The following is a 27,295-nucleotide window of genomic DNA, read 5'->3' as shown; positions in this document are numbered from 1 at the left end:
TCCGGTTACCACGGAAACAGCGAGGTGTGATCCAAACAGGTTTCTATATGTAGCAACAGTAGACAGCTACCCAGGAGCAGGTTTCCAGTTTCTGTCCTCAGGTTGTTAAAGTACTTGAACTTAACTTGAGTATTTTCCTTTTTCTGCTACTTTATACAAAAAAATAATATTGTACTTTCTTTTCAAGTACAGCTAAAAGCAGTTTATTTCTTTCTCATTAATCATCTCCGATTCATCAGCTGACTCTTCTGTAGGTTGGAAACAGAAATATGTTTTATATCCTCTTTAAGTGAAGGATGTGAACACTTCTTCCACCACTGTGTGTCTCCCTGCCCCTCACCTCCTGTCCAGGTCCGAGGCAGCAGCGTAGTGCAGGGGAGAGCGCCCCCACTGGTCGGTGGCGTTGATGGCGGTGCCACAAGCCACCAGAGTCTCCAGACACTGATAGTGACGGCTGGCCGCCGCGTAGTGGAGGGGAGTCCTGGGAAATAAGAGAGAGAGAGAGAGGAAGTCAGACTAACAGATCACCAGGAAAACATTAACTTTAACTCCCTATGTGACGGTTCAACATGTCAACCCAAAACCATGAGCATTAATCCGCTGCTGAAACAGACTCAACTCCAAAGTCTTCAAGTTCATTTACTGAAATCTTAAATATTTCCTTTTTTTCATTTTTTTCTGTAAAATCATCATTTACTGTCGTTTGTGACCAAAAAAAGCATCAAATCTTTATATTTTGTAGCTAAAACGACCAAATGTTTGACCTTTTTGCTTGAAAAATGACTGAAATTATTCATTATTCTGATTGGTTAATCCATTCATCCATTCAGCTGCATATCCAGGTCCAGGTCACACTAATTTGATTTATTATATTATTAGAATTTATTGTTATATGCAGCTGGGAAGCATTTAAATATGTGATACAATAATAAACACTTGTAGTTCATGTCGTCTCTGCTGGTTTTCCATCACACTTTAATTATTATTCTTAATACTCGGGCTGGTATGAAGGTGAAACTGATTTTAAATCTTATTCTATCTGGTATTTAAAAAGTCTTACAAGGTCTTATATTGAACCTGGTGAACCCTGAAGAACCCCTGTGTATTGAACATGGATTGATCACATGTGGCAAACACCCAACACGTTGTTAAGATCATTATCAATCCAGGCTAATAGCAATGTGAACTAACCTGTAACAGGTATGCTGTGCTACATACCGGTGTGCTGAGTCATGCAAAACGACACATGTAACTGCTCAATAACTATTGAACAGAAAAATCACCCACACACCCTTATACCTACACACACCTACACACACCTACACACACCTACACACACCTACACACACTATGAAGTAGTTGTAAGAAGATACAGGACATTTTTAGTGTCTATTAACGGACAGTGTTTGTAACTTTTGCTGCAGAAATATTTTCATGTTATTACAACAGTGTTTCCCTGTATTGTCATTCATTGTCTGTTTATACAGGAGCTTCCACTTATGGGTGTTTCACAGGAGGAGTTATAATTGGTAACATATACTAATAATAAATAAAACTAATACCTAAAAAATATAAAACAAACAAAATATAACACTATCTTCTTACGGCTACATTATAGTGGGCTATAAACCATTTATTAAATGTTTATATACTGCTTATAAATGTTAACAGTAAGGCTTAAAGTAGATTGTTGCCATTTAATCTATAAAATGTCAGAAAAGCGTAAAAAATATACCCGAATCAATTTCCAGATCACATGACGATCCCTTTAAATTACTCAAGATGATCCAATTACAATTGTCCGATTACATAAAACTGCAAAAATAAGCAAATCCTCAATTTGAGATTCTTCATGGCTTGAAACAATACTTTAAAATTATTCAGTTATCCAAATTAGTGTCTGTTATGAACGAAAGCGTTACCTGGACAGCAAAGTATTGTCTTACCTGCCGCAGTTGTCTCTCCTGTTGTGGTCTCCTCCACTGCTCAGGAGCAACTTGACACACTCCACATTACTGCGAACAGAGAGCACAGACACACTCAGACACTGCATATTATTATATACCTTATATTATATTATATATAATACTATATATTATATATATTTTTCAAATTATGGCTTTAAAAAAAGGACAAAAAAACAGAATTTGATCCTTAATAAACGAAAGGAAATCACTAAATTGTACTTTGGTGTTTTGATATAGGCGTTTCTTATTTAATTAGTGGTGGTGTCATTTTGGATTTCAGGATTTTAGAGTGGTTTACTTTTACTTTTACATTTACTACAACTATATGTCCTATGATGATGGTTGGTGCTCACCCTCCGGCGGCAGCAGCGTGCAGGCAGGTCCTCCCCAGAGTGTCAGGGGTGTCTATCTGGAAGCCTGCAGACAGGACCGAGTCGTTACACATTATGCTAAACCTCCGACCTGACGAGGGCGACGCAGGGAGACGGAGGGAGGCCAGACAACAGAGGAGCAGCAGCCACCACAGAGAGAGAGAGAGAGAGAGAGAGAGAGAGAGAGAGAGACAGCAGGAGGAGGGAGTGAAGAGAAAGACAGGTGTTAGTGCGACAGGTGAGGGTGGGGGACAGAGAAGGTTAGGTGATGCTGGTGCATGATGCTGGCCATGCATACACAGGGAGACGAATAAACAGCTGGAAACTACATGTTACAGACAGAAGGACACGTCATCACAGAGACACTCAGACAGTCTGAGGGAGTGCAGCAAGCAGCTCAGCTTCAATTCACATTCAGACATTGTTGCAGAGTTTTCCAGGAACCCTTGAAAGTTTTTAAGAATTTAGGAACTGTACCTGCAAGAACTACAGGTGTGCCCCACCGTGTTGTTCGTATCATACCAGGATCATTTTTAATGTGCTCAAAATTTGCCACATCATAGAGAATATTCTTTTTATGATGGTATTTGCTGTAATTGTTTTAATTGCTCTTATTTATTTTATGTTATGGATTTTATTAATTTTATTCTTTACACACATTTAATCAAGATTCAGGTAAATATAATTATCAAGATTAGACCCGTTATTGGCAGATACCCCAAATTAATGTTCACCCCATCATTAAACAGATTATCAGCAACAGCTAAGAATATCTAAATTAGTTTAAAGTTATACTATTAGTGATTTTGTAGCTGTAATAATTATTATTTGAAGCTGGCTAATACACTACTCACTACTACCACTACAAGTGTGCCTTATTAGCTATTAGCGGTGTACCAATGGATGTACTGACTACTATCAATTAATTCCTTTGATATTGAAGAAAACGTAAAAGGAGGTTGATAAATACAGACATGCTCAGAATGGGATTAAAATCAATACCAGGTCATGTTAAAATAACGCTTCCCCTGATGAAATAAATCCAGTCCGACTGGGGCTTTCTAGCTGTTTGAATGTCCGGGATACAAATACAGTTTTTGCTGGCCTCCATCTTTTGTTCCTACGAGGGTGTGTGCAGTTGTTGTACGTCTCTTTGGATGAAAGCATGAACTAAATTAATGTGTTGTAACAGTCACACAAGAGTAAATCACAAAACAACAACAACGACGGCTGTGCTGTTGTCCTGCGCCGTGGCTTTTTAATCCTTCATCGTTACAATTTGCCTAATTCTTCACGGCTCTTCCAAAAAAAAAAAAAAAAAGGACTGTCAGCTCCTGATTTACCAACAGATACAAAAGCCTCGGTCCACTACTGCTCACAAACAGGCCTGACCAGACGCAACGCTGCAGCTGCACAAGGCTCAAGCACATGTAAATGACTTCTTTGTTGTTCGCAACAGCAACTCGGCGGAGCCACATGTGGAGCCCAGTTTCATCCTCCTCCATGCCTCCAGACACAAGTGCCAGGGCCTCGTTAAACCGTCAAAAGGGATCTGGAGCCAGAGAGGACTGTTGTCTTTTTCCCTACTTCACATTTGTTTAATATCCCGGCATTCCCTCTTCTGCACTGGAAAACCCTCTTTAAAAACCCAACAATATATATGTGGGATGAGCGGAAAGACAAATGATTTCATTGCCAAAAGCAACAAGGAAACTTTTCAGATGTAAACAAGATCTTAACTACCAGTGTCAATGCTCTAAGAGGAGGACTCAACAGAATACACTCTTGTCCAGAGGGAGAGTGGTCCCATCAGCGAGTAATTAGACTCAGTGAGGCCTTGTCTGTTTCTGGAACATTGTGACTTGAGTTTGGCCCGAGTTGAATACGTGTGCTTGTGGAGGAATTCACCAGTGGGAGCAAGACAAACAACCGGGCTCAAACCTCCCTGAAAATTACATTCGAAAGATGATGTTAAGGCGAAACAGACTCTGAATCAGCAAATATCCAGGGCAATATCCACATGGTGGAAATGCTAATTCAAGTGCTGTCAGAAATATCAGCCAAGTTCGAATTTTAAATAAGAAACCCACTGCGTTTAAATTAGTTAATGTTTTAGAGGCAAATATGAACCACGGCAGTTTCAATTTGATTTACTCACAAAACACTTTGCGGACACAAAAGACACTAGCTAGCTAGCTAATTAAGCTGATGTAAGTTGGTGAAAACATCTCTGGGTGACTCGTATTAAAATGTAAATTATCTCTTAAATATGCACATGAGGGTCATATACATTATAGTTAGCTACAAAACGAGGCTAATGCTACATTTTTTAGGCATAACATTAGCATCCCCAACAGCTCACAATCCATGTAGCTACACAACGACTTGACCACAAATGACAAATTATTATACCATCAATGTTTGAATGTTTAGTTTTTTCGGGGGAAAGGGGGCAATTCATAATAAAACCTGGAAAATGGGTAAAAACCAAACTGTAGTGATGGCAAGTTTAAGCTAGCTGGTAAAATAGCTTTAGCTACTATTTAGCGTATTTCCTGGAATTGAAAAATCTATTTTGATCTAACCTTCTAACACCAGATAACAAGTTAGCAACTGCCTTTTTTAAGACAGGTAAAAATCACAAGTGTGGTATTTACTGACGTAATTTATGTCGTAGAAGGAAATTTTAAATATCTTGAGCTTGTGTTAACCAGACCTTACATCAGGCATCTAATTAAAAACCCATTTAAAAAACCCGTCAACTTCAGGACGAGGGAAACCGAAGTGAAAAAAATGCTAACTTATTTTAACACACCATGAACAGTAGGAGTTGCTACCTCTTAGCTTTAGAAGTGAAGTAAAGCTACTACTGTTAGTGGTGAGCTAGTTAGCCAGACAAGCTAAGAATTGTAGCTTGCGTTACAGTAGATAAACAAGGTGTTAAATCCACTCCTTACACTTAAAAACACGTCATTATAGGCAATACAATTCAGCTTCTAAAATAATCATCATCAAATCATCTCCTGTATAAAACAGTTTCAACAAAAACTGAAGGGTATCAAAGACAATAAAGGTCAGTACTCTTTTAAGTTAAGGTGTGAATACAAAGAATAAGATGACATCATTTCCAAACCAACATCCTTGATTTATAGCAACCTGGATTAGGAAACTTCACGATTCACTTTGTGTGCTACCTGAGGACAGCAGCTTCCGGCAGCAGTCGGAGTGAGCGTTCAAAGCAGCCAGGTGGAGAGGGAACATGCCATGGACTCCTCGCCTTCGGAGAAAAGAAAGTCCAGTTTTTTACTAAATGCCTTTTCATTGCAGTAACTTATTGGTACAATCTCAACAGCTGAGAAAAACGAACCTTGTGCAGTCTGCCCCACTGGTGATGAGCGTGTTGATGAGGAGTTCATGACCATAGCGGGCAGCAATGTGAAGAGGGGTGTTACCGTCCTTGTCCACACTGTCGATCTCCCCACCTGAAATTAAAATGTTGATTCAAAGGGGAGAATTTGCAACAAGGTGTAAATTTAGGAGATCAAGCGTAACGAGGTTTCACCGTTCTGGATGAGGGTCTGGGAGCGAGTGAAGCGTCCGTGAACTGCCGTCATGTGAAGAGGACTCTTCCCGTCCCGACTCTGAAGACGGCGGAGGAGAAATAAAACAGGTGAGACACTGCAACTGACATTAGGTGAGAATTATTTTCTTTTTTGAGTTATTTTTTGGGCAGTTTTTATGCCTTTATGTGATAGGGACAGTGGAGAGGGACAGGAAATACCAGGAGTTGAGTATGTCCATGTGGTATGATATTTTCTTTAATAATCAATTGCTTGTTCAGTAAATAAAATGTCAGAACATAATGAAAATGCCCTCATTATTCCCTGAAGTCCAATTTAACCTATTTAAATTACTTTTCTTCAGTCTGATCAACAGTCAAACCCCAAACATGTTGACTTTACTATCAGAGAAAACTGGGAAACAAGCAAATATCCAGATTTTGGAAGCTGGTACCAGTGATTTTTATTTGGCTTTTTTGTTTTAAAATAAAAGACTAAACAATTAATCAATTAGCAAAATTGTTTCCAATTAATTTCCTGTCAACCGACTAATCATTCCAGCTGTGCACTGAGTACTGGTTGGTTTCTGGGATGCTTGGGGAACTAATCAAACTGCCATATACAGTTGGGGACAATAGTGGCACAACAACGAATTTTTGCCTCGGGGCCCTGCAGGAGATTAATCCGGCCATGTCTGTGGTCCATTTAAACATCAATATATTTTACACTGGACCAAAGTGTTGGGCTAACAGCAGAGAGATGAAAGAAGAGCTTCCTACAGGGACGCAGTCGTGTGTCACGTATATCCCCTGTAACGACATCCAGGAGGTCTGATAGCAGCGTACCTGTACGTTGACGTCAGCCCCGTTGTTGACCAGGAACTCCAGGCAGAGCGCTCCGTGTGTGGAGGCAGCAGCAAAGTGCAGCGGGGTGAAGCCCTTGTTGTTGGGCTGGCTGACGTTGGCGCCGTAATCGATCAGCTCGCTGACGACGGCGTCCTGACCGTTAAAACAGGCCACGTGGAGCGCCGTGTTCCCGAACGCATTGGACTCGTCTATCTGTTGTCAGGGAAAACAAGACCTGGTATTATGGCCGAGGAAAAGCTGTTTGTTGTGAATGAATCAGCAGGAATGAGACAATGAGCGAATTTGTGCATGTACTTTTGTGTGTTTGTGTGTGTGTCCATCTTGTGAATGAGTGCACAATAAGTGCTATTGTGTTCGTCAAACAGGGAGTATGAGTTATTTTCCTGAAGTGTGAAGCAAAGTGAGACTGTGAATAAGTGTGTGTGTCTTTGGGGGAGGGGCCGGTCTTGTACATCTATCTCTGTCGGGACCAATTTGAATATAGACGGTGGGAGGGAGGACACATTTTTGGAAAGTGAGAACATTAAAGTCTGTCCTCACTGTAGGACAGACTTTAGGGAATGAATTATGTAAACAAGGGTCCTCACAAGTATAAAAAGACAAACATGTGTCATGTATGTGTGTGGTGTGTCCTGACCTCCACAGCCAGGTTGAGCAGGTGTTTGACCACAGCAATCTGTCCGCTGGAGGCCGCCGTGTGGAGGGGAGTGTATCCCCGTTTGTCTTTACAGCTGATCTCCGCCCCCTGACTCACCAGCAGACAAACCACATCCAGATGACCTGCAGGGGGCGCACCAGAGAGCAGGTCACAAACCACAGGAGAAAACAAAGACAGACAAAATCATGTTTCTGCCTCATGTTACAGACAGAAATAAAAACCTGTGCTTGTACTTAATCACAAATCAGTTCACTTGATTGATTTATTGGCATATATTTTTAGCTAACCTTAGCACACCACCAAGAGTATACTGCTTTGGTTTATGTAAGTGCTCAAACTAACAACTTTTTTCACTTGAACAGCTCTTTAATAAAAAATTTTAACATTTTGCTGAAAAATAAAAAGTCATATAAGATTAAAACTAAAGACTCGTAAAAACTAAAATGAAAAATGTCAGTCACAACTGAATTAAAGCCAAAGTTAATGACATTAGATTGTTTGTTTAGTGTCAGATAAAAACAAAAAAAACAGCTAATTCTTACATTGAATACTGAAATATTACTTAAGCTATTAATTATCAAAATTGGTGCCAATTAGTTTTCTGTCGATTATTTGTTTCAGTTGTTTTATGGGCAGAATGTTTATATATATTTGAAACTTTTGTTTATAATTCAATTATTTTTGTTATTTGGGTGTGGTTATTTAGGGTGATTGTGTTTAATAATTTAATTTACCCAAGTTACTCAACTTTGTTTGCTTTAGTCTTTGTATGAACTTAACGCCTGTTTCACTCTGTCATGTTAAATTATGAATATCACCTCCTGTGTTATGTTCTGTCTTATTTCATTTGGTGTGAAAAAAAAAAAACCTCACACCACTCAAGCGCTAATGAATAGGTTCTTCTGGTATTAGGTGACTCAGAATGAGCCACTGATTCATTTTTCCCAACACATCTGCTTCCAGGAAATAAAAAGCATGATGTGTGATATGCTTTTAACCAACTCAAGTCTTTGTCTCGTACCCATGAAAGCTGCCCAGTGCAGCGCCCGGCCGTCCTTCTTATCAAAGGCGTTGATGTTGGCTCCTTTAGTGAGGAGGAGGTTTACCATCTGACACAGAGAGACAGAGAGAGAGGGGGAAGGTAATATATAAGAGATATATATTAGTGTTTGAATGTTTATATGTGTGCAGAAGACATAGTATGTGTGAGCATAAAGATAAATGCGAGGATGTTTGTGCGTGGGGGTGATGGTCTTTATATAACAGCATTGTAAATACGTCTCATCACTTGGCTCCGTTCTTGCATAAACACTCTGGAGAGACTGTCAGGCCAAAATAGAGGAGCTGTCCATTCAGCTCGGCTTCAGAAAATCTGCCGCCTCTCATTGTTAATTTTAGATTCAGCACATTTGTGAATGATACTATCTAAGACGAGGAGCGTTTCAAAATGAACAGCCCACTTAATAACCCCGGTGATACAGCTGCACTCGCCCACCTGTTTCCTTCAACACGAGCCACTCAACCGAAATAACACAAAGGACGGTTACATCACAGCCTGTTTATTGGTGAGATGCACCAATATGAGAGCAAAGAGAGAGGACACCGTGCTGAAGGAAATGATGCAAATCATTTCCTTTTACTGACAAAAACACTGGATGTCGGGAGTTGGACGGCAGTACCTCGGTGTGGCCGTTGAGGGCAGCGTGGTGCAGGGCGGTGCGTCCGCCGCGGTCCGACACGTTGACACTACTCAGCAGCGGGATGATGACCTCGGCGCATCGCAGCGCGTTATTGGCCGCAGCGACGTGCAGCGGCGTCTGCCAGTTCTTGTCTCGGGCGTTCACGTCAGCCGAGTGGCGGATCAGAACTCGCACCGCCTCCTGAGGAAGACAGTCAGAGAGAGGTTGTGTTTTTATAGATAAATAACTTATGTGCTATTTTCATTTTCAGATCTTTGTATTGATAAATACATTCTTGTATTCAGAGAACTAATGAGAACATTATATGTATGATGGGTTACAGGGACCTCGTCTCCTTCAGTATCACAACGTTGCTAACTGTCACACTTCTTACTGCTTGAGAGAGGAGGCTCTGAGCCTCTCTTCTGATTGGCTGAGTGTCTTCTGAGTGATCCAATAAAAATATAGCAGATTTCAGGTAAAAACACTCAGAGAAACCAAATCCTGCAAGGTTTGGATGGTGGGTCCAGGTGGGCGGGGCTTGGTGACTGCTTTGTTGTGACATCACAAAGTTGCAGAAGTCCTTACGGCTGGTTTTAAGGCTCAGTTTCTGAATACAGGCTGTGTGCATTTCTCTGTGGACTGAGGCTTTGATACTTTCACAGTATTAATATAGAAGCTAGAGCTGATCTATAATCACACTACACATGGACACAGACCTTTACACTGGAGGAGCTTTAAGTTAGGGAGTCTTTACATTTGCTAAACAATGAAAATCACAGTAATGTGAATGAATGAATTGCAGACACCGCCTTAGACTATAATCACCCATTCACAACAACATTCCTTCACATATAAGACTCTGCATGTACTGTATATAAAACCTTGGCCACACCACTATAATTCCTCCTCCAGTTACTCAGCCATGTTGAATTACCTGTTTGGACCCCTGGAGTGATGTTGCTGAATAATTGCTTTGACCCACATTCATGAAGCTCACAAAGACAATGATGTCCTACGTAGTCTGGGAACAGTATGTAAAAGAGCAGGGAGGGAGAGGCTGCTAAAAAATGATGACTGTGTGTTGTCTGTCTGTTTTCAGGTAAACATCGCAATCTCCTTGACACCTGTGTCCCAGTGAGGATCTCTCATCGCGCTGCTTGAGCTGCTGTTGTTTTGGGAGGAAGAAAGGATTGGACACAGTCGGTGTGTGTGTGTGTGTGTGTGTGTGTGTGTGTGTGTGTGTGTGTGTGTGTTCTCACTTCGCTGCGAGATGCCACGGCGCGATGGAGAGGGGTGAGCCACATATTATCTTTGGCGTTGACCCGTGCCCCTGCAGAGTGGAAAGAGGAAGGATAAACATGGCTGAAAGAATGTTTTAACGCCAAAGAGAGTGAAAACAACTGAAAAACACCAACATGTTGACATATTAGACAGTCTGTTTTAAATTCTCATATCAACAACAGCCCTCAAGGAGTTGAAACACTTTAATTTGTCGCATTTTTGATACTAAATATAAGTATATAAGATTTTATACATTTTGTTTGTGAATCCAAACCTTGATAAAGCTTATTTCTTTGTGCGATAGAGATCAACTGTTAAATAAAATGAATATGGAGACATTTCAATAAGCCACATTCATAGATTAATGTGTTGTGTGGCATGCCATCCATTGTAGCTGTGGCCACATTGAGTGGCATGGTTTTTCATTACCACCACATTCACTCTAGTTTATTTTGAATCAATCTCACACAGACCTTCCTGCTGCCATAAATACTCACTATAACACCACATGTGTTATCCGTGGCTGAAAATAGTCCCAAACAAATGCACTATTTACTCCTGGCTGAGTAATGTTTGCTACAAACTACAGTGACCAACTGTTTAGGGAGTATATTCGTCACCCTTTATTTAAGATTCTCATGGGAGTTTTGACAATAAAAAAGTAGAGAAGGAATGTAAGCAATGTGACGTCATATGTAATGATGACAGGGAGCCTCCCTTCTTTAAAAAGCATCAGATGTCCAGGCTCTTTCTAAACAAACGCTTTGGAAAATAAAATAAACTGAAACAAAAACATCTGCAAACTGTAAAGAGGTGAACAGGTAAAGACGTTATGAGGAGGAAGCGGAGAGAAAGAAGAATTTACCGGAGAGGATGAGGAGCTCGGTGATCTCGGCATCACCCAGGAAGGCCGCTGCGTGCAGCGGAGTGCGCTTCTCTGTATCCTGGAGGAGGAAGTCAGTCAGTTGGTACTCGCTTGTAATAACATGGAGACACAGTTTCAAGCTTGACCAGCAGCTGCTCTGAAGGTACTGAGGTTTAAAGTATTATCTTATGTTAACCTCTAATAAAACATCATAATTTATTTGTTTATTATAGTTTATATTTTTAGCCTGCGTCTCTATCTAAAGCTTAAAAATAAATGTAGTGGAGTAGAAAGTAGAATATTTATCCTGAAAGTTTTACCAACACCTAAAGCAAAACCACTTAAATACTCCCCCATTTTCAAACATTTTTCCTACAATAAGCTACAAACTCAAATGAAAGACAACTCAGGAGCATATCAGGCAAGATATGAATGGAAAGATTAACATAGAAAAAAACATTGCATTCAGCACCAATTCAAAAACATATTGAGGTTCCAGATAAACGTCTGCAAAGCTCTGCACTGCAGAGTCCGGCCCTTTCCCACACACAGCTGTCTGGGATGTTACATGTTAGTAATCCATGAGTACAAGAGGCCGAAACAGTGGAGGCTGTGATATCAGCTCAGAGATGATGAGCTGAGGATCAGTGACAGGACTGTCAGTGTCAACGCGGCCATTGTTCCTCTCAGTGACCCCACACACACACACACTCATTCTCATTTTTGTCCCTTGTGGGGTCCACTAGTTGTTTGATGACTTGTGAGGACCAACTGGAAAACATGGCTGAAAAAGAGTCAAGTAAGATGAAGATAATTCAAATTAATTATCTAAACGCCTGTCGTACCCTGTCAGTTTTTTGGCCACTAGCGGGGACACCCCCTGTTTTCAGCACTTGTGGGGGCCCGCCTTAACGGTCCATGTACTTGGACGACTCGTATCCCAATTACCATTTAGAAATAATAAAATAATTTTAAAAAATGAGAAACAACAAAACGAACCATTATCTGTTTTTTCTTGATGTGTGAATTTGGATCTGAAATGCCTGTGTGGAAATCATCTTTCTCAGTTGTGCGTTTGTTTTTTTGGTGTGACCTGGAAGTTGTAAATAGTATTTATAGTGAACTGCAGCTAATGTTCCTGACTTCCTCATATGCTGCAAGCGGCAAGAGGCACTATTTAAAACTTCACACCAAATGTCACACCAAAAAAAAAAAACAAATCAACACAAAACTGAGAAAGATGATTTCAACACAGGTATTTCAATTCACGATTTCCATTTATAAATCACATCAAGAAAAAACAGTTCCTTTGGTCGTTTTCCCTTTTTTTTATTATCAAAACAAAAAATGGCAAATGGTTAATTTTCAGTTTTTTGTTTCGCTATTTCTATACGATAATCGGGGAAACAAGCTGTTTCCATTCATCGGCTGCCAAGCTCACAGACCGTTAACATACACTGCTCTAGCTTTCAGCACCTGTGGGGTCCTCCTTCACACACATCTTGTTTTTAATATTTGTTAAGTCCACCTTCACACGCACACACACATCTGTTTTTAATGATCGTGGGGTCCACCTTCTCATCACTTGTGAGGTCCTTGTTGACACACTTGTTGTTTTCAGCACCTGTGGGGTCCCCCTTCACACAGTACTAGTTTGTAATACTTGTGAGGACCACACACACATACACACATACAGAGAATTTCAATGACCACCCTACATGTCCATGAGACCGGGCTGAGTGCAGCTTCTCCAACAAAAACACATCTAAAGTGGACAATGACGGTGACATGGCAGCATTCAACACAGGAAATCCATACGAATACATCAGAGGTTAGCAGGACAGCAGACCAGTGCACATGATGCGCTGCCCCGGTGCAAACATGTGTTATAAATCTGTACCCACATGAGCCGATGTAAATAAACAAACGCTCTGAACTTTTGCTTTACTGACTCCTGACCTGCAGCCCCTCCTCCCCTCACCCTTCGATACTGGCCTCTACCGGAAGTGGGGGCTGAAGCCGGAGCTTCAGCTTCCTAACAGCTGATTCTGAGCTCAGACATGGGCGGAAAATACCAACTTTTAATCTGCAAATGGACCCGGATCTGCATCATAATATATACGATGCTGAGTTTTAATGAATCCTAATAATGTGAAAATTATAAATGATGGAAAACCAATGGAAATGGCGTGATAGATTTCTATCAAACTAAGAAAGGGACTTTGCTTCTTCACATCACAGTTCAGGAGTTCAAGAGCTGTGTGACCTCACCAGAGCATTGATGTCTTCAGACTTGTATATGAGCATGCGGATCTCCTCAGGGTCTCCACTGAAGATCGCCTGGATGAGAGGAGGCTGGGGAGAAAGAGAGGACAGAGCGGAGAGAGACATTCAGCAACACATGACCAGAGGCGACATGTCATAACACACAAGTGCACATGATCAATTTAAACAGTCAGTGAACGGATCAAAGCGAAGTGACGTGACGAAACGACATTTTAGGGGGAAATATTTCCTGGACGTTACACAAGAGGAGACCGAGAGTGATCCTTCCCACGATATGGAAAACTGACTCTGTGTGTGTGTGTGTGTGTGTGTGTGTGTGTGTGTGTGTGTGTGTGTGTGTGGAGGAACAGCTGCTTGACTTTAAGCTGCTGTGTTTATAAAAGATGGAGTGAAGAGGGCTACTATGAGCATGAAGGGACTATGAGAAAATGGGTCCTGGGCACATGCATAGTGACTGACTGTGGTTGCTTTGCATCTATATTAAGTTGTTTTACCTCTCTTTGTGCTCATTTGGCGTCCCTTTAATTCATTTTGTGTCACTTTGTGGGTGTTTTGTGTGTATTTGTGGGAGTTTTGAGTCAATATTTAGTTTTTATGTGTCTCTTCATGGTCTTTTTTGCATCTCTTTGTGGATGTTTTGTGTCTCTTTGTGCTCATTTGGCATCCCTTTTTGTCTTTTTGCTTCTCTTTATGCGTGTTTTGTGTCTCTTTGTGGTCTTTTTGCGTATCTTTTTAGTTGTTTTGCATCTTTGTGAATATTTTGCATCTATTTTTACCTATTTTTTTTTGTTTTTGTAGTCATATTGTGTCTAGTCTTACTTGTATTTTGCTCATTTTGCATCCCTTTGTGGGTGTTTTGAGTTTTCTTTTAATTGCTTGGGTCTCTTGACAGTCACTTGATTGGCACTTCATACAGACGCTCTGGACCGGAGACTTTCTGATCCCTTGGATCCTTGGAGCTACAAGACTCTAATCTACGCTGTATACAAAAGTATTCTTCATTATCAAGAGGATGTTTTAAAACTTGGCTCACTTCATACATGACTGACGAATCTGTTGCCATACAGAGAAACTATTGTTGTAGAAAATCCTTTGTAGATACAGATCACAAAAATAAAACGTCTGTGCGGAGAGGAAGCTTTGATGAAGGGCATTGTGTTGGAGGTCGTGTCTCTGAAGCCCTTATTTTCTTTCATGGATCACAGATACGAGGTAAATAGAGGCTCTAGAAACACACACAGCAGTTAAGAGGTTTTGAGGAACGGAGGCAGTGCAGCTCGACATGAGGGTCGCCAACAACATGTCAGTGACTTAAAGGACCACACAAGCAAACATCATGTGGACTTTATATTAAAGCTCACATTATTTAAGTGTTTTGAATTAGTTTTTCCAGGCAATCGCAGATTTTCATTCATTTCTGACTGAAATGAAAATCAGAAAGCAGATGTTTGAAACTTGCATCACCCATTACAGCTGCTTGATTAAAGTGTGATATATTAGTGTATGTTTCAGTGGGCAGTTTTGAGTAGCAGACCATTTGGTCTCTCTCTTTTTAACAAAACATAAACTGGTAATTGATTTTAATACAATATAGAACTTAACATCTGGCGGTGAGTAGCGCTGGATGATACAACTGAAAATGCTTTCAATGGTATCATTAAGGATATTTACGTCACTGCAAATGCATCGCATGAGAGTGAGGCTGCAAATAAGAATTACTTTCATTATCGATTCATCTGCTGATTGGTTTGTCAATATTTTAACTTCCCACAGCTCAAGCTGACGTCTTTAAATGTGTCGCTTTGTCCAACCATCAGTCCGAAACTAAAAGATGTTCAGTTCAGTGTCATGTACGACAATGAAAAGCATCAAATCCTCACATTTGAGAAACTGGAAATGATTGAATGAATAGTACAATCATATCATCACAATACAATTTTAATTTAATCAAAGATCATATTGAGTTATTCCGCTGCTTTATCAAAAAGGCATTAAAACACATGATTTACAAAATGTCCAGCTGTCATGTAAAGTGCGTAGTGAATAGTAAATGGGAGAAAACGTGCAAAAAATCACTGCTATGGTCTTTTAACACTAACTGATCATCTATATTGATTATTTCAACGTAAACTGTTAATGTCAGAGCCTCTGCAGAGACATCACAGCAGGCCGTAGGTTACATGTGTTACTGATTAATCACATTGAGCAGCGGCAGGCTTCACTTCACTTCCTGTGTGTTTCTGCCACCTCCTGCCTCACTTCCTGTTGCACAGTCTCTCCTTCTCAGAAACAAGAGAGAGGAACCGCAGAGCAGCGTTTCACTTCTGTTTTAAAAAACAGAGAACAAAATGATACCACTTCCTCATCTGAACTTTTTTTCTCCCTTTGAATTTAACTTTAATGCCACATCATCACATCATCTCACTCCTAGGTAACCATTGAGGCAGGTGTTGTTTCAGATATTTGTCTCTGGATTTTGCTACTGATACTATTTTTATAACTTTCTTCCCTCAGTGTGAAACTGTTGCTCCACAAAAACACTTTTTCTTTATTTCATAAAACAAGATGAAGTGTTGTTTCATGTTGTCTTAGTTTCGCTTGTGTAAAATATAAAATAAGCAAATTTTTCTGACCGAGGAAAAAACACGACTGGGTATTATTTCAAACTTGGAGCTACTCCTCCCTGCCAAGAAATAGTCCGATATATAACCACCGTAAAATGTCAAATAGTCAGTTTGACATTTTATTTGTGTACAGAATAAAGTATTAATCAATGAGCTTTAGAGGTGATAGTAGGCAGATTGTCTTGCCTTTGGGAAGAGCCAAGTTCCCCCTTTCTTCCAGTCTTTTAACTAAGCTAAACTAAGATAAGCTAAAATAAGATAAGATAAGCTACTAAGCTTAAGCTAACTTTGATTAAAGGGATAGTTTTTCGGGATATACACTTTACTGGTTTGTTTCTGAGGGTTGGGTGAGAAGATTGACACCACACTCGTGTCTATACGGTAAATATCATACTGGAGACATGCAGGAGGTTAGCTTAGCTTAGCATAGAGACTGGAAACAAGGGGAAAACATTAGCTTGGTTCTGTTCAAAGGTCAAAAACATTTCTCCAAACTCTTCTAAAGTTCACTAATTAACGCTCTCACTCCAAGACCAAACAGTAATGTAAAAACAACCTAACGTTACATAAGTGAAGGTAGTCTGTGTGAATATGGAAGATATTCATTAAATAAAATTATCGTCCGACCTCCACTGTTTGGATGTGAAAGTGCAGAGTGGAGCAGCTACTGTATTTAATTGTGCCAGGAAACATAAGAGAGTAGAAAACTGGCAAAAGATTTGAGGGGAAGCAGCTGCCCAGAATGAGATTGAATCATGATTTAATAATAAAAGCAATTTAGGAAAGTAAAATTGACTTTTTTTGAAGGTTTGAAGTTTTGTAGATTATTAGTTTTACTTTAATGGGATTTAATGGCTGTATTTTCAATATATATATCAGGTTCTACAGGATCTGCTCGACCTAATTTCTTGGCAAAGGTTCCTAAAAAGACAAATCCTTCGCATACACTACAGGACACAGTACAGTTTACAAGTAGGTGCCAATGTATGGAGGCTTGTCTTCTTCCACCTACAGCCCACATTCATCCACAGTTGGTCATTTCATCGATATGTATTAATAGAAATAACAAATTGTGACGTACACTTCCCGAGGATATCGTTATGGTCAAGAATAAAACTCCCTAAATCCACTTAAAAACAGAGGAAATATGCTTCAGAACTTGCCTGAGAATCCTCACATTTTAAAGTTTTCTTCAGCATCACATTAATCCAGTGACAGCTGTCTGTACATCCATAGGTACACTGCAAACAGGAGCTGCTAATAGCTAATTCTGCTCACTTTTAATGAGGACAATTTGCCAAAATGTGCACAAATATAGGTTAACAGTTAAGCTACTAAGCCTATATGTTGGTGTTTGCATGTTTATGTGTATCTGATTAGGTAATTGTAGGTAATCGAAGCTGTAATTGTAACTTGGGTGAAGTCAGGTGGGTTAGAAATCACAAACTTCCACCTATTCTCGTGAGGAGAATTAATTCAATGCCACTTAACGAAGCTGAAAGCATCAGCAAAGAGGAATTACATGGGGGGGGGGGGGGGGGGGCACACGAGAGAGGGAAGGATGACTGAGGAAGCGACTGTCCCATATTCCCTCGCCGTTTTCTCCCTGGTGATCAACCAGCAAACACCTTTTTATTCAAGTTCAAAGCCAGAACGTTCAGTAGCGACTCAGGTTTAATCTGTGTTTACTTGAGCACAGCTGATAACAGAGGGAAAGAGGAAGGACACTTTTAAGGGTAAGAGAGTAGTGGACGAGGTCCCAGCTGTAGGGAGAGAGAGAGAGAAGGGGGGGGGGGGGGGGGCTGTGGCTTTAAAGAAGCAGCCAACACATGGCAGCATATGGCCTCTTTAGCTATGCCTTTCTCTCTAAGTGCTCACACACACACACACACATTACTGCAAGTCTAGACGCACAAAAACACACACACACACACACACACTCAGCCCCTTGTCACAGTGCTGTGTCTGTGATCACCACGGGGAGCTGGGGAGACTGGTGCTGGCACAAGAAAGAGAAGGAGATTTAGGGAATAAGTGAGAGTGTTTGTGCAGCGCCTTTAAAAGCATGAATTACAACACTCCCTCCAACACATACCAGCACCCACGCACCAACCAAGACTGGATTAGTGAAGCCCATATAAATATTGGAACAATACAAATCTGATAGGAACTTATCAGGCAATATTTGTTTGGCAATGATCCATCAGATTTGTTTTTGAAAGACCTTTAAAGACAAGATAAAAAAAATGCTTGAGAAGTAAACTTCAACTTAGGTTACTAAATACTAACTATAAAAAAACTATAAACCTAAATCAACAATAAACACACATCTGCTTACATACATCTCAATATAAAATATATGATCCTGTATATAATAGTAATAGCTACTGTCAACTAGGCCTGTAACTGTGTGCTGCTAACATTAGCATGCCTGGCTAACTATTGCTGTATTAAATGTCTGTAATGACTTGTAGTTTTTTTAAAGCTCCATATTTTCCTCTTCTGCTGTGTTTTATTTGAAGCGTTGATCCATAAGAAGATATATTTGTGGTTTAAGAACCAAAAACCATCTCAGTGTAGTTTTACATCTCCTCTCTCAGGCTTCTCTCTGGTGAGCCAATCAGAAGAGAGGAGGCTCTGAGCCTCTCCTCTGATTATGGTCATTTCATCTGAAATATATCAGATTTCAGGTAAAAACACTCAGAGAAACCAAATCCTGCAAGGTTTGGATGGTGGGTCCAGGTGGGCGGGGCTTGGTGACTCCTTTGTTGTGACATCACAAAGTTCCAGAAGTCCTGACGGCTGGTTTTAAGGCTCAGTTTCTGAATACAGGCTGTGTGCATTTCTCTGTGGACTGAGGCTTTGATACTTTCACAGTATTAATATAGAAGCTAGAGCTGATCTATAATCACACTACACATGGACACAGACCTTTACACTGGAGGAGCTTTAATGGGATCTGTAGTTTTGTCTGTGCTCTCAAAATAATCGTGGTTTAACTTTGTTAAAATCACAACAACCGCTGTAGTGGAGCTGATTTGTGTTAGAAAATGGAAAGTAAACCACTTCATTTTTTCACAAACACAGATGAAAGAAATGCTGAGTGAGAGACATTACAGAAAATAGCAGTCCAGATGTGATGTCAGTCAGCTCTCTAGCAATATCTCATAGATAAGACTTCATTGTTACACATATTTCCAGTAACAGTAACAGCGGTAAACATTTCTCCTGTGTCTCACCAGTTTCACACAGATCCCGTTAGAAACCAGTAACAATGAGAAGTGTTTACTGCAGGGTCACCTCTGGTCTCTAAGGAACTGAGTCCTGACCCCGCTGATACAAGTGGCAGCACATACAGATTTCCCCTTCTATCCTACACAAACTTCCTCCATCAGATTAAACCTGTTTTCATTCCACAGACGTGCTGCGCGCACACACACACACACACACACACACACACACACACACACAGAGAAGCAAACCGGCAACACATAAATGTCACGTCCCTACAGTACAGAAAAGAAAAGCCTCATTTTGTCTAATGCCTGAGGTGACAGGCCTCTAAACCGGCTCATCTCCCTCCCCTCGGGGTCAGCGACACGACACACTTCTGCTGCCCTCCAATCAGCAAGTTTTTTATTCCCTCACGGTCTGAACGTTTCACCTGACTAAAACTGACACAGGAAACAATAGAGGAAACCTGTATTAAAAACAAGAGAAAAGGAAAGAAAACACAGGAAATCTGATAAGCGTACATGCACATATCCACTGTAGAGACACACTCGCTGTCCATGCGCAGCGGAGCTGTGGCGGAAAGTCAAAAGTCAACAATTTCCTGTGCTACCTTGGTAATCTGTTTGGTTGAAACATGGACATTTCTACATAAAGAAATCCTTCCAGCATCAGGCGTGTGCACAGTATTACCATTAAAATGCAGCTTGACGAGAATCACCTCCTCGCGGTCTGCTGCCTCCACCACTCAGACGAGTTTCAGGTTACACCCCTGTTCGTCCACAGTCATATAAAATATTTCTGTGTGAATTCTTGAGTAATGGCTAAAAGCGTGACCTTGACCTTTGACCTTTGCCCAGCAAGCTCTAATCAGTCTCTCTTTGAGTGCAAGTGAGTGTTTTTTACCAAATTTGAAGAAGTGTTACGGAGATACTGCATTCACAAAGCCAGAACCGTGTTTTGCAAGGTCACCGAGCCCTTGACCTTTGACCTCCAAATTCTAATCAGTTCATCCTTGAGTCCGAGTGAATGTTTGTGTCAAATTAAAAGAAGTTCCGTCAAGATATTGTGTAAAGGCAAAACAAAAGTACATCAGCCATTTTAGCTTATTTACAAAGAAATCTGCTGCACAAAACCCTTTTTGACCCTCTTGACTCTTCAGCAGGTTGACCTCTGACCTTTGGACAGTGTGTGATGACTCTTTCTTTAACTGGAATGGTTAGAAATAGATTTTAGCTGGTAATCTTTGTAGCATCAGGGTGGTTTCCACCCACAGAAAGAGGTTTAAAGTGTAAAGGAAGGTCTGGAGGGAGAGACCTGAGGCAGGGACACTGTGTGAGGTGAGAGGGACAGGTGCATCCAGATGTTCTGAAAACAACAGGAAGTTAGTTATTGTAGTTTTTCTCCTATTTATCGTCGTGATCAACATCTGCACCAGCGGCACTGACTCAGCTCCTGGAGGCATCTAACGCAGGCTACTTTAAAATGATTAGCGCCTGATTATGTCAAAAAAATATAACTCACTCACACTCACATGACACATATTTTTAGATTCAGTGTGACTTACACTTTCTGAGGAAATCTTTATCTCCAATGTGCATCATGCAATTAAACATAATCCTGCTTACAAATCACTGACAAAACGATTCCTTATAGCTGCAGAACTTGCCTGAAAATCATCACGATTTTAAGTTTTCTTTAGTATCAAAGTAATTCAGGGAGAGTTGTCAATAAATCCGGTGGTAGACAGCAAACAGGAAGTGATGATAGTGAATTCGTTTTCCTTAATGTAAGCATAAAAATGGAGAAGTTGTAGCTCACATTGTAACTGCATTTTATTCTCTATGATTTTAAAAAGGTCTTAAACTTAAGGGCCACCCGTCAGGCTCCTACAACTCACTCTGGGAGCAGGTCTTTCCCTCTTTGTCTCAGCTCTGTAAACTCACAGACTCCTGCTGAAGCCTCCACTAGTTTTTAAAAAAAAGGTGGCACTGAAAAAGATGACTGGCGTCTGAAGAGACACCGTCATGTCATCGGTAGAAATCCCTGATCTGCAGCAGCTTCATCAGTCCGGTCATATCAGATCTCTCGTTAACTTCAAGGAGGGGAAGAACTGTTTTTTTTTTTTGTTTTATGTAGCTCACAACTGTGGGACTTCCTGTTATTTTCAGACAACATGCTGATGTCTGATAAGTGGATGCCTCCGCTCAGCAGACAGCTCAGTGGCTTATAGATTTTTTTTTTTTTTTTGCTGTATTATCATGTGCTGATCAAGAGTGGGTCACATGAAAATCTGCTGTTGTAGGATCCTTTTTAACCTGTAATAGTAAGTTCTGCTCATCGTGTTTGTCTGTGGCCTGAAACCAAATCCTGTAACAGGGTGTGCAGGTTAAAATTAATCATAATCTTTTTTATTTATCCATCATTTTGGTCATTTTCCAAGCAAAACCTCCACATATTCACTGATTTCAGGTTCCCCCATCTGAGGATTTACTGCTTTAATTTAGTTTTATATCATTGGAAACTGAATCTTTGAGTTTTCTTTGGGTGGTGGATATTTTTCAGTATTTTCTTAGAATTACTGAAATAATTCATCGGTTATCAAAATAGTTGCTGATCAATTTTTCTGGCTGAGTCACAGCAGTTTCAGTTTGATTATTCAAGCAACAACACCAAAACTTTCTCTGGTAGCAGCTTCTCAAATGTGACGATTTGATGCTTCTCTTCCAAGTAATTTCACATTTTGCAGCCGAAACGATAAATTGATTCATTAAGAAAACAACTGGCAGATTACTCCATGATAAAAAAATCCTCATTAGTTGCAGTCCTACAGCTTTCACTTTACTAACTAAACTTTACTGTCTTGTTTAGTGTGCAAACTCTGCTGAGGAGCATCATGTGATACAACAAAAAGCTCCTTCACAGCAGCTACTCAATAGACCTTGTGGTGAGATTGTTGGGACTCTCAAATATGTCGCCTTGGGGTAAAATCTTATCTTTTTTTGGTTTGCATTTGGAGGTCGGTCAAGAGAAACACAACATCAGTTTTGTGCTAAACATTACAGCACTGTATGGACACACAGTTAATCTGCATTTGGTTCTAGCTAAAGTGTCATTATTGATAGTGATGGAGGGATTATCCAGAGCTAATACCACACTGTAAAAATACACCATTACAAGTTAAAGTTAGTGTTTCGAAAGTATTTGAGTATAATCAGGTAAATGTAGCAACATTAAAGAGGCTATTTGTACGTTTTCTCTGCCGCCGAACGTGGTTTCTTGGCAGGAGCGGGTGGTGGTGATTGGGGCTAGCTGGTTAGCATGCTAACTTCAGTAGAAGAGAAGAAGTGATAGAAATAAAATCCAAAACAAAAAGGTTGTCTTCTGTTGGTGAAAGTAAAGTAATTAAGTTTAATGGTGAACTCACAACCTTTCTTCTAGACTGGTAAATAAACAGCCGCTAATGCTAACGTTAGCTACATAACGATAGCGAAACTTACAAATAGCTGCTTTCAGTATTAAAAGTAAAAGTACTCAAAGCAGGAAATGGCCACTGTGAGTGTTATACCATCATTATATCATTAGGTAATTACTGTTAACTGTTAATTATCTACAGTGTTAATTCATACTGTGATCGTTGTTCAGTTGCTTTAATTATTTCTGTGTATAAAGTTATTAAATTCACAGAAAGTACTGTAAAGCTGCAACAGACAAAAAAACACAAAAGTTTGGAGTTAACTATCATATAAAACTCAAAACGCAAATATTTTCATTTTTACAAGCTGGAATTGGTGGATTTTTGGCATTTTTGCTTAAAAAAATATTAAATTTTTCTTTAATTTTAACTTAAATAATGAACCAACCAACAAAACTGCCATGTGTAGCAGGGGCCCAACAACAAATGTCAGCCCCGGGGCCCTGAAGGAGATTGATCCTGCCATGTCCACTGATCAACTGACTGGAAAAAATAATCAGCAGATCAATCGATCATGACAATAATCATTGCAGCTGTAAAGTGAAGCAGTGAAAAGTGCAATATTTCCCTCTGAGTTGCTGGAGTAGAAGTATAAAATAGCATAAGAGTGAAGTACTTGATAAATACTTAGTTACTGTCCAGCTCTGGATATTATTGAGGACATTTGCTGTCTGCAGCCTGCGGAAGGAAACTGAGCAGGAAGTGTCTTGAGAAGTGGGCTGTCCTTATTTTAACGGAACACCGAAAATTTTAGCCAAAAAAAAAAAAAAAAATCAGGACATTAACGTCCAGTTTCCTGCAGCTTTCTGAGCGTTTCCAGTCCGCACAGTCTGCAGCGGGGAGACGCGTGTTTTATGTCTCTGTTTGACCGGACGGCCGGAGTGGAAACACAAAGACAAGTGCGATATTAAAAACACATTTTATCCCACACCACTGGATCCAAGTGTAAAAAGCTGTGCATGCTAAGCTAACAGCGGCTAGCAGATGTACCTGGTCGGCCAGTTTGAGGACAGCCATCTCTGGGTCAGCTCCGGCTGCTCATCCACTCCCCCCCCGACACCGCAGCACCATGCACGGCGCGATGCTGCGCCCAGACCCGGGCTCCTCCTCTGCTGCTCCCCGCTCTCCGCTTCTTCGCTTCACTAATGTATCCGGCCTCTCGTAGCTCACTTTAGCACACACACAGGCGGGTGATGATGGTGGTGGTGGTGATGATGATGATGAAGGCCCGGCCGAGCACCAGGGCCATCAGCCCCGCTCCACTGACGCTATGTGCGGCGACGCTGCCGAGCCGAGGCGGCCGCTCGGAGTCGCGGGGAGGCGGGGAAGCAGGAACGGGAGCTTGACCCACCGGTGTAAACAATCCACATTTATGGCCGCTACTGCCGCTGCTGCTGCCGCCGGTTCTGTTGCACGGAGGTCCCCTGCGCCTTTCCCAGCCATACACCACCCACAGAAGCCTCCCTCCTCCCCGGTCTGCACAGCCACAAGCCTCCCGGAGAGGCAGCTAGGCAGCTGAACACAGATCTCACAGGAAGTCGGTGCCTGTCTCTCCTCCTCTCAGATGCAGAAGTGGAGGAGAAGCTTCCTCAGCATCAACAACAACCAGCAGCCCTCCTCGCTGCTGCCATCCACTGGAAACAACTGCACCATCCAAAACTAATAAAACATGCTGCATGAAAAATGAATAGGCTCACAGATGTAGTGGAGTGTGAAGAGACCACTCTCACAGACTGGACTGATGTGGGTTATATGAGGATTAGGGCTGTTTTAAAGGCTCATACCACCGTTTTTACATGTTTATTAAAAGCACAACATTGTAGAAATTATTTATTTCAGTTATTCACAAAACTTGTTTTTAGAAAACACAATTGCAAAACAAGACACAAAATTTCAGACATTTTAGAAAACATGACAAGGCCAAAACTACGGTAGCCCTGAGGTGCAAAACACAAGATAGATAGATAGATAGATAGATAGATAGATAGATAGATAGATAGATAGATAGATAGATAGATAGATAGATAGATAGATAGATATATTTTTTAGATAGTTTAGAGTTACAACTTCTTTGTGTTATATTTTTAGAAATTAAAGAACATTTTAGAAAACATGACAACATTTCAAAAACCACAACAACAAAACAAAGTTTAATAAATCCCAACAACAAGGCCCCGAGGTTTAAACACAATGACAGAACAAAATAGAAAACGACTGAATTTTAGAAAACACAACATTATTTTCACACGACTGTTTTTGAAAATATGACAAAACTGAAAACACAACAATAGAAAACATTTATTTCAGTTATTAACAAAATGCAACAACTGTTTTTTAGAAAACATAATTACAAAACAAAACAACATTTCACAGAACACGTTTTAGAAAACACGACAAGAAAACTGAAAACAGCAGCAATAGAAAACACGACATTGTAGAAAATATTTACAAAATGCAACAACTTTTTATTTTCAGAAAACAACACAAAATGACAACACAGTACTTTAGAGAATAATCATTAATTGCAGTCTAATACAAAATAGATAAAACATATGCTTACACCCCAACAACATTAAAATGCTGTTTATACATTGATGCATGAGTAATAATAATATAATTATATAATATATATTATTAGGAGTCATTCTTCTGCATCGGGTATTTTTTACTTATGATACTTAACTCGTAATTTTTACTTGTAAAGGAGTATTTTTACTGCATGGTATTAGTACTTAGGACCTGGATACTTCCTCCACCTCTGTCTGCTGCAGCCTCACACACTACAGACTCACTGCCTTCCTCCTCAGAGCTGCAGACCCAGAGCCTGATGCCGTCTGCCCGGGGAATCTGGGTCAAAGCACATGAGTGTGGCTGAATGGAGGAGAGGAAGAGTGGGGGAGGTTTTTTTTTTTCCACTGTGCGGCTATGAGGGTTTCTGCTCTGTGCTTTTATTTTTAGTGATTCATTCATCAGCTACTAAATGATGGACACTCAGACGGAGTCCGATGGAGTCCATTACATCAGCTCACTGTTTCACAACACTCACAATTCTTAGACACTTATTAAAGATTTATTAAAAAAGAAGAAGAAGAAGAAAAAAAAGCAGTGTTTATAATTTATTTGAAAGGTTGTGAATCTGAAAAGGAGACGGTACAACTCCACTGCCTCCATTATGTCAGACTTAGTTCACTCATGTGATGTGAGGGGCGAGTTCATCCTCGTCATGACCACGAGCGCAGCCGGGCTCCGTGCTCTTACTGCTCTGTCTGGTTGTTGTGTCTCAGCAGGACGATAACTAGGAAACCAGCTTTGTTGCGTTGCCCGAGCTAAAACTACAGTGGCCCTGAGAGCTCAACACACCGCAGCTCAGGAAAACATATGGAAACAGACAAACGCTGCAAATTCAGGAAACATCTTCATCAATGTGACACTTTGGGCCTTCAGTGCTGGGAAAACCAGGCTAAACAATCCCAGTTGGCCCTGGGATGTAACAAGCTCTCTGATTGGCTGGAGAGCTAACCGGTGGGTTTTACAGCGCTGAAGGCCCAGAGTGTCACAGAGAGGCTAAAAGGAGAAGCTAAACAACCAAGATAATGGATCAGCTAATAGGAGAAGGAAAAGCAGCTGGAAAAAGGAAAGTGAAGAAGGAATCCAGGTATTTATTCACATTTTTAAACCGTCTTTTCAGATTATATTATTTATTCACAAATTAATAAATATATTTATAAATAATTTATTTAACGAGTTTTATGCTGTTTTTGTAAATCCATTTTTAAATCTTAAGTATTTACTGATGGATCAGATTAATCGCTCATTTATAAATCCTTCTAACAATTTCTATTTCTAATGGCTGTTAAAATATGAAATGAATGAAATGCTTTGTTCCTTGTCCTGTTCCAGCCCTGGTCCTGCAGTTACAGAGTGAACTGTGAGGCCTCATATAGACAGCTGAGCCTTTATGAACTGTGTCCGATTGATTGAGTTTGCCAATCAAGTTCGAAACACATCTCAAGGGTAATTAAAGCGAAGAGGACGAACCTCAGGTCTGAAGACTGTAGTAAATGAGAGATTCCAGTTTTTGATTTTTTTTTTTATTCATTTGCAAAAAAAAAAAAAACACGTCTGTTTTCACTTTATCATTGCAGGATATTGAGTACAGATTGATCGGCAAATTTAATGCATTTGAAATAAAATTTACACATTACACATGCAAAAAGTGAAGGGGTGTGAAAACCTCCTGAAGCCACTGTAAACCTTTGAAAGATGGATGAAGACACTTTTTCTTTCTTAAGTCTAGAACAAAAACGTTTTAGTCGGAAGACACTGAAGGAGCCCGACACCTCCGAGGTTCAGCCAGCAGATTCATGTGGAATGGATTATTCTATTAATGTGTAGTCAGAGTCAGCAGAGCACAGACAGGTTCAATATA

The 27,295-nt window shown here is 40.4% G+C and overlaps 1 protein-coding gene across 3 annotated transcripts in view; it reads right to left on the bottom strand.

Moving 5' to 3' along the window:
* The window catches only part of ankrd44 (ankyrin repeat domain 44), a 48,333-nt gene extending 23,659 nt beyond the window's left edge, over nucleotides 1–24,674 (bottom strand). For 2 of the 3 annotated variants that reach the window (XM_056389060.1, XM_056389062.1), the window contains exons 1-14: nucleotides 23,857–24,674; nucleotides 13,522–13,605; nucleotides 11,251–11,329; nucleotides 10,364–10,434; nucleotides 9,102–9,302; nucleotides 8,444–8,531; nucleotides 7,402–7,544; nucleotides 6,744–6,956; nucleotides 5,901–5,979; nucleotides 5,706–5,820; nucleotides 5,533–5,615; nucleotides 2,321–2,429; nucleotides 1,947–2,015; nucleotides 341–481 (exon numbers count right to left, since the gene is read on the bottom strand). In XM_056389060.1, coding sequence (XP_056245035.1) covers nucleotides 341–481; nucleotides 1,947–2,015; nucleotides 2,321–2,429; nucleotides 5,533–5,615; nucleotides 5,706–5,820; nucleotides 5,901–5,979; nucleotides 6,744–6,956; nucleotides 7,402–7,544; nucleotides 8,444–8,531; nucleotides 9,102–9,302; nucleotides 10,364–10,434; nucleotides 11,251–11,329; nucleotides 13,522–13,605; nucleotides 23,857–23,883 — 1,502 coding nt within the window. In that variant the 5' untranslated portion in view covers nucleotides 23,884–24,674. The remainder of the gene's footprint in view (nucleotides 1–340; nucleotides 482–1,946; nucleotides 2,016–2,320; nucleotides 2,430–5,532; nucleotides 5,616–5,705; nucleotides 5,821–5,900; nucleotides 5,980–6,743; nucleotides 6,957–7,401; nucleotides 7,545–8,443; nucleotides 8,532–9,101; nucleotides 9,303–10,363; nucleotides 10,435–11,250; nucleotides 11,330–13,521; nucleotides 13,606–23,856) is intronic. The other variant, XM_056389061.1, reaches the window with a different exon arrangement.
* Between the last annotated feature and the right edge of the window lie 2,621 nt (nucleotides 24,675–27,295).

Source organism: Seriola aureovittata, chromosome 11 (assembly GCF_021018895.1).
Source record: "Seriola aureovittata isolate HTS-2021-v1 ecotype China chromosome 11, ASM2101889v1, whole genome shotgun sequence".
Classification (NCBI taxonomy): Eukaryota; Metazoa; Chordata; class Actinopteri; order Carangiformes; family Carangidae; genus Seriola; species Seriola aureovittata.
This window is presented reverse-complemented; position numbering and strand designations above follow the sequence as displayed.